Source organism: Chanodichthys erythropterus, chromosome 13 (genome assembly GCF_024489055.1).
Source record: "Chanodichthys erythropterus isolate Z2021 chromosome 13, ASM2448905v1, whole genome shotgun sequence".
Taxonomy (NCBI): Eukaryota; Metazoa; Chordata; class Actinopteri; order Cypriniformes; family Xenocyprididae; genus Chanodichthys; species Chanodichthys erythropterus.
The window spans coordinates 7,294,863-7,302,216 of record NC_090233.1 but is presented as its reverse complement, the minus strand read 5'-3'; the positions used below and the strand labels follow the sequence as shown (position 1 = coordinate 7,302,216).

The 7,354-nt window shown below is 35.8% G+C and overlaps 1 protein-coding gene across 2 annotated transcripts in view; it reads right to left on the bottom strand.

Annotated features, from left to right (window-relative positions):
- Positions 1-2,796: 2,796 nt before the first annotated feature.
- The window catches only part of rabep1 (rabaptin, RAB GTPase binding effector protein 1), a 49,663-nt gene continuing 45,105 nt past the window's right edge, over positions 2,797-7,354 (bottom strand). For both annotated transcript variants that reach the window (XM_067406030.1, XM_067406029.1), the window contains one exon: positions 2,797-4,146. In XM_067406030.1, the coding sequence (XP_067262131.1) occupies positions 4,045-4,146 (102 nt within the window). In that variant the 3' untranslated portion in view covers positions 2,797-4,044. The remainder of the gene's footprint in view (positions 4,147-7,354) is intronic.

Here is a 7,354-nt window from a genome sequence, read left to right as displayed (position 1 = left end):
AACTGAAAGTTATAACATGAAAGTAAGGTTAATAATATAAGTTAAACAGATGTTATATAAAACTTAGTCTTGTCAACATTTTGGAAATAGTTTTTTTGTTCATTGAGATATTGTTTAAAATGTTACTTTTCAAAGGGGGTGTACTCATTTACGCTGAGCACTGTACGTAAACCTACCAACATCCGTTGCCATGATTTTTGGAATGACTTATCACGAAAGGAAAAAAAGACGTTTTCGTCTCATAACATGAGTTAATGGAAACTGTGTCATTTTGCAATAATTTATCGAGATTTAGAAAATAAAGCAAAAGTTTTGTGCAAATCTGTAATGAAAACACGGCTTAGGGGGCAAGGTTTTACCTTTGGAAACCCATTTCCACCACATAAAAAAAAAAAAAAAAAAAAAAGAATTGGTAAATCATGACAAGACAAACTTGACTAATCAAAATTATGAGATGAGATAACAAAAAGTTAAAATTATGACTTAATTATTTTTAAGTCAAGACAAAATTGGGATACTAAATCAATTATGAGGCCAGACGGAATTGTGAGATAGCCAATTGACAAATTAAAATGAACAATTAACAGTCACAATTATGTCACACTTGAGATACCAAGTAAGTTATGAAATTATGAGGTATAAAATAGAAATTATAAAAGTGAATTGACCCAAAGCATAATTAGTTATTATGACAAAGTCGAAATTGTCAATTGACTATCAATTTTGACTTCTAATTGACTTGTCTCATAATTCCGACTGTCAATTTTGACTAGTCATAACTGACATTTTGTTCCACAACTTTGATGTGTCATTATGACTTTCAACTTTTTATCTTATACTGTCAATTGATGTCTATTTCATAATTTTTACTTTTATTACTCATACCTTGGTGAATCCTTAATTCTTATTTGGCCAAAACGTAAACAAATGTAACACAAAGTCTTACACATTATACATCTTCACATGTGATCTTTACTAACCTTGTGAACTGAATCGGATACAGACTAGAAATCCACATAAAACTTGTTTCAATTTGTTTTATTATATAGATATATACAGGGATATGTACACAGTACAGTATATAAATTTGCAAGGGCTTCTCCATTTGCAACACAGCATGCAAAAAAAAAAAAAAAAAACATAACTTTTGTTATTGTGAATGCATCTGAACTATCACTCTTCACAGACCCAGCAGAAATTACTGTCATGAATTATAAATGATACTGACTGAAAAAAAAAAAAAAAAAAAAAAAGGTAGTTTCCTAACCCCCAAATTAGAGTTCCAACAGTGTCTTCTAAAGAAAAATGTAGTTCCTAAAATATTCTGACGTCAAAACTACACTGAAGTGAAACGCTTCTGTTGCTCTAGTGAAACATGAAACCACTGAAGTAGCAACTTCATTACGTGTATTTGCAACGTGAAGACAGCACAGGACGTGTGAGCGTTATGAAGTGAAACTGACAGGTAATAAAATGAACACCACCACAACACACATGGTCTTAATATAATGCACATATTCACACAGAAGAGCTTCATCATCAGTCCACGTACAGATCACAACAGCAGCACTGGTCATACTATAGTAGCGTTGGTAAAGTTCTGTGTACTCATCAGACGGAGTTGTTAAAGTGGTTGGCTTTGCTCAGGAAACTTTTAATTCATAGTATTTATCGAATAAAAAAAGATGCACATTTTAATACATGGAAACCTGGACTGAATTAGTTCTTCCATTGTCACTGTCAAATACCACTGATAACAGTCTCTGAATTACAAAATTAGCAGACAATGTTCAACAGGCAAGTACAGGGCTTTTGACTTGGATTTAGTCCAATTGTCAGACAATTTTTATGTCAAGCAATGGCCGTTTTTAATCAACAGACTTTGTTAAAGGGTTAGTTCAACCAAAAATGAAAATTCTGTCATTATTTATTCACCCTCATGTCGTTCCAAACCCATAAGACTTTTGTTCATCTTGGGAACACAAATGAAGATCTTTTTAATGAAATCTAAGAGCTTTCTATCCCTCCATTGACAGCCTACGCAACTACCACTTTCAAGCCCCAGAAAGGCATCATTAAAGTAATCCATGTGACTCCAGTGGTTTAACCTCAATTTTATGAAGTGACACAAGTGCTTAGTTTGCACAAAAAACATAATTTACCACTTTATTTACAAAATATTAGTCTCCATCGCGTTCACAAGAGCACCATTATGCATGCGTGTTGTTGACACGAGAGCAGTCGTTCTTGCGTGAATGCGTTGTTTTTTGTAAATTATGTTTTTTGGGGGCAAACTAAGCACTCGTGTCGCTTCATAAAATTGAGGTTAAACCACTGGAGTCACATGGATTATTTTAATTATGTCTTTACTACCTTTCTGGGGCTTGAAAGTGTTGCATAGGCTGTCAATGGAGGGATAGAAAACTCTCAGATTTCATCAAAAATATCTTAATTTGTGTTCCGAAGATGAACGAAAGTCTTACAGGTTTGGAACGACATGATTATTGGAACATAATTATTGACAAATTTTCATTTTTGGGTGAATTAGCCCTTTAATTCTACAGTCTGAACTAAAATGCAATTACTATTTAATTATTATTATTATTTTTTTTTTTTAAAAAGACCACGCCGAAATCACATGGCACTTTTGGTCTTGTAAAAAAAAAAAAAAATATATATATATATATATATATATATATATATATATATATATATATATATATATATATATATATATATAAATATATATAAATAATATATACATATAAATAAAAATATATAAATAAATTTTTGCCATTTAACTGAACTGAACATAAGTCACATGCTAGTTTCCTGTAGTTGAGGTACATCGTCTCACATCCATTGTTTAAAAGAAAACAGCAGCCAAAAAATGATTTAAAACCATTAGCCCTTTCCATGTTCTTTTCAATTTGATTTAAACCATCGAAATATGCTGCTTTGGGTATTTAAGGTCAACATGATCAACTTTGCTTCTATGTGAAATTCTGTTGACGCTGCACGCAAGACATACATATATTATTGTACCCCTTAAAGTGGTAAACAAAACACAGGATTCAGTTTAAGACGCCCCTTAGTTGCACAGGGCATCACAGTGACTGTAAATCATTAGCATAGTGTGCTTTCATTAATAGACAGCAGAATGATGGGTAACCACCTTCTAAAACAGTGCTGTTGCCTTATACTTGACGCAAATCAAATCGAATATCAGACCAAATGTAAACTGTAAATATTGTCAGATGTGTCTGCAATATCCTTCAGAAAGAAAGAAAAAACACACGGAAACATAAGCAAAAACATCAGTCCGTTCCAACAAAAGTAGCAGTAACATTAAGCAAAGTTTGTCAAATTGTAAGGAATTAAAAGAAGAGATCTGGAGGATCTCCAAAGACGGACGTTGAGGAAAAAAACTATACGACACAGCCAGTGAAATGATTGGTGGATGAAGAGAGAAACAGCGTCGCTTGTGAAAACGTAGGAGCCGGGTCGAGGCGGGAATCAAAGTCTTGTGTATTAACTTAACTAACGCAATATACACACATAATCTGTATACAAGTATGTACAAAACACTTCAGGAGCGTCCGTTTCCTTCATAGGTCACTGCTGCTAGTTCAGCAGACGGAAAGACGGAAGAGAAGTAGAGCGCTATCAGAGGAAATAGGGAAGAGACGGGAACTCTGGTAGGGTCAGGGAACGGGAGAGTCACATTAGTTGATTATCCATTTTCTCATTTCCTGAACTGAATGAGGAACAAAAGATGCGTTCATTGAAAGACCGGCAGCTCCTCGTGGCATTACAAGACACAAACCCTTCACTCAGAGACGGGAGTCTTTTTGTGCTCTTGCGAACGCATGTACAAGCTGGACAGATAGCAGTAGTAGGTATCAGTAGTGTTTCTCCAAGACCTGCAAGCTCAAGTCTTCCTCACTTGATGGAGTCGGGCCGAAAATCTGAGGTACAGGTGGAGCGTGTATGAGAGTGCATGTGTTTATATGTGCACGATGGAGTCGTGAGGAGGAAGTGACATCATGTCTCGGGAAGCTGGCTGATGTCTGTAAGGTTGGTGTCGTTGAGGATGGCACGGATCCGCTCTAATGAGTCTGCTTGCCGGATACGCTCCAATTGCACCTGCAGAAGAACAAAAGCATTGTATTTGCAGCTGCATGTGTGTGATTTGGCGCGACTACAACGCTCATAATTACACAAACTGCGTTTCCATCCACTTAATAAAAATAATGTACACTACAGTTCAAAATTTTGGGGTTGGGTAAGTTTTTGCTTTAAAAAAAAAAAAAAAAAAAAAAGCACACTGCAGTTCAAAATGTTTTTTTTTTTTTTTTTTTAAAGTCTCTTGTGCTCATCAAGGCTACATTTATCGGAGCAAAAATACAAAAAACAGAAATACTGTTTTCTAGGGGTGAGACAAGTACACGGACGAGATGAGACTTTTTACACAGAATTTTTAAGAAATCCTCAAATGACAATATACCTGACTAGAAAAACAGTCATAATGAATGTCATTTCTGTTCTACTTTGAGTATGAATTATCATATGTAGTAAAAAACAATACTCAAACACTGTAAAAGGTTTTGCCACAAACTCAACTGACTGGCTTCAGTCTCTTCAGACCTTAGAACTGTACATGATTTATGAGCTTCTATAACTGAACTCCTTTCCAGAAATTGATCATAGAAATAAAAAATAAAAAAAGTAGATATAAAAATTAATAAATTAATATAATTTTCTTTTAACCTTAAAGGAACACTCAACTTTTTTGAAAAAAGGGTCATTTTCCAACTCCCCTTGAGTTAAACAGTTGAGTTTTACCGTTTTCGAATCCATTTAGCCGATCTCCAGGCCCCGATATACTTCAAACGAAATCGAAGAACGAACTGATGTGACGTCATTTCGAACAAAATTAGGCCAAAGCAAAGTTCGTTTTGTGTTCTTTTTGGAAGTTCGAAATGGCTTGCTTCAGCTGCAAAACACCTTCGTACTACCATTGGTCAGTGACGATAACGTAATAGGAGGCTCCGCCTTCACTCGCGTGGGACTCGTCTTTGACTCATTTTGTGTGTTTGAGTTCGTCGAGGTGAGATCTCCGTGGGTGAAAACATGAACACACTGGATAGCCGCTTTATAGTACCAAATGAAGTTGTGCTTGTAAAAAAAAAACGAGGCACTGTTTTTCATGTTTGATACTGTAAAACTGCTTGATTTTAAGCAATCAAGTGCTATATGAATACGTGACGTGACTGGAGTGCTAATTTGCAGAGCTCGTGCCAACATCCCATGTTGTTATGATCAGATGCGTTTCTTATGCTTTCTATAATAAATGCTTGCAGCTTTCTCATTTTTGTTGTGTTTATTTTGTTACTGAGAAGAAAGTGCACGGCACATATTTACAAATTCATCTAACCGTCGCTCTCAGCAGTGTGGGCGGCGTAAGATGTCCATTTACGGTATATCGCTGGTCACGCATTTCGAACTTTGTTTTACTCCTAAACGAAGAACGAAAAAGAACTTTGTTTGAAGTATACCGGGGCCTTCCGGTACCACTTTTAGCATAGCTTAGCATAGTTCATTGAACCAATAGCATCTCGCTCAAAAATGAGCAAAGAGTTTCGATATTTTTCCTATTTAAAACTTGACTCTTCTGTAGTTACAACCAGTGTTAATTAGAGTAGATTTTAGTCATAGTTTTAATCATTCAAAATGCATTTTTATTTAGTCATCGTCTCGTTTTCGTCCATGGAAAAAATGTCGTTGACGAAATTATGACGAAACAACGACATTTTTTTTCACAGACGAAAACGAGACGATGACTAAATAAAAATGCGTTTTGAATGACTAAAATTATGACTAAAATCTACTCTAATTTTCGTCAACAAATAAAAACGAGACGAAAATTAAAGTTTGAGTTTTCAACAATTTCCGATGACTAAAATATTACTAAAACTAAATGGCATTTTAGTCAAAAGACTATGACTAAAACTAAATCAAAATTTGCTCTCAAAATTAACATTGGTTACAACGTGTACTAAGACCGACGGAAAATGAAAAGTTGCGATTTTCTAGGCCGATATGGCTAGGAACTATACTCTCATTCTGGCGTAATAATCAAGGAACTTTGCTGCCCTACCATGGGTGCAGCAGGTGCAATGATATTATGCAGCACAAATCACAAATGTCTCCATGGTTGCAAGGCACACTCCCTGTGCAAGCAGGGGGGTCACAGGCACTGCGTAATATCATTGCGCACACGCTTGTGCGCACGGGATGATTATCGTGCACAATTATCGCTGCCGTTGAACGCCTCGTGACTAAACAAAGGCCGCCAATTTGAGTGTTCACCAGTGTTGCCAGATTGGAAATGTCAAAGTATCGTACCAGAAGCTTAAAAATATCATATTTGGAAGAAAATTATTGTACACGAGTTTTAGTAGATAAATGATATAAACTAATGATTTTTTTTTTTTTTTTTTTTTACAACAAAATGAATCAATACTGAACTTACTTAGGCTGGACACCACACTATTTTCTTCTAGAGCTGCTGTACAGCCAAAATTAAGTCCTGTAAAGCTATTTTAACACAATCTATTGTAAAAAGTGCTATAATAAAGGTTACTTGACGCGCCAAACGTACAGAATACAGATATTTATCTAGACCAACAACTTTCAGACATGACCTGCACATTACCACAATATAAATATCTAGTAACTTAGTGGAAAACAACTGACCTAGGCACCGTGGCAAGAACGTTATCTTGTGCTCGTGAAAGAAAGTCATTCTCCACGATGATTGGCTGAGAAGACTTAAGGTGAGTTGAGATTAAAGATATGCCTATTAACACGTTCTACTTAGAATTATGATGTAAGGATCCACAGCTAGTTCAATGAGGATATAGGCTAAGGGATTACAACAACATTCATTTGAAGTGTCACAAAATTCTGAAATTATCATACATTATGGGAATTTTTTCATTATTGATCGTACATCGTATAGAGGTCAAAATTATCGTAAAAATACGATAATTATCGTATGTCTGGCAACATTGGTGTGCACACTGATGCGCAAAATGTCAACGACGTAAAAGCGTCATTTAAAAAACAAAAACAAAATATAGCTGCGAGCAGCGATGGCGGGCCCAAGCCCGGTGGCACCGCCACCCCGGTGGCTTCAGGGCAACTGTGCACAGCGGGCAATAGGCACTTAAAACGGTTAAACATCAAAGGACTATGTCAAATTCACTCCACATTTACTGCACTACAAGGTGCCGCTATAGAGCCCCTCCTCCCTGCCCATTTTCAAAGGATTACATGTGCCAAGTTTTAA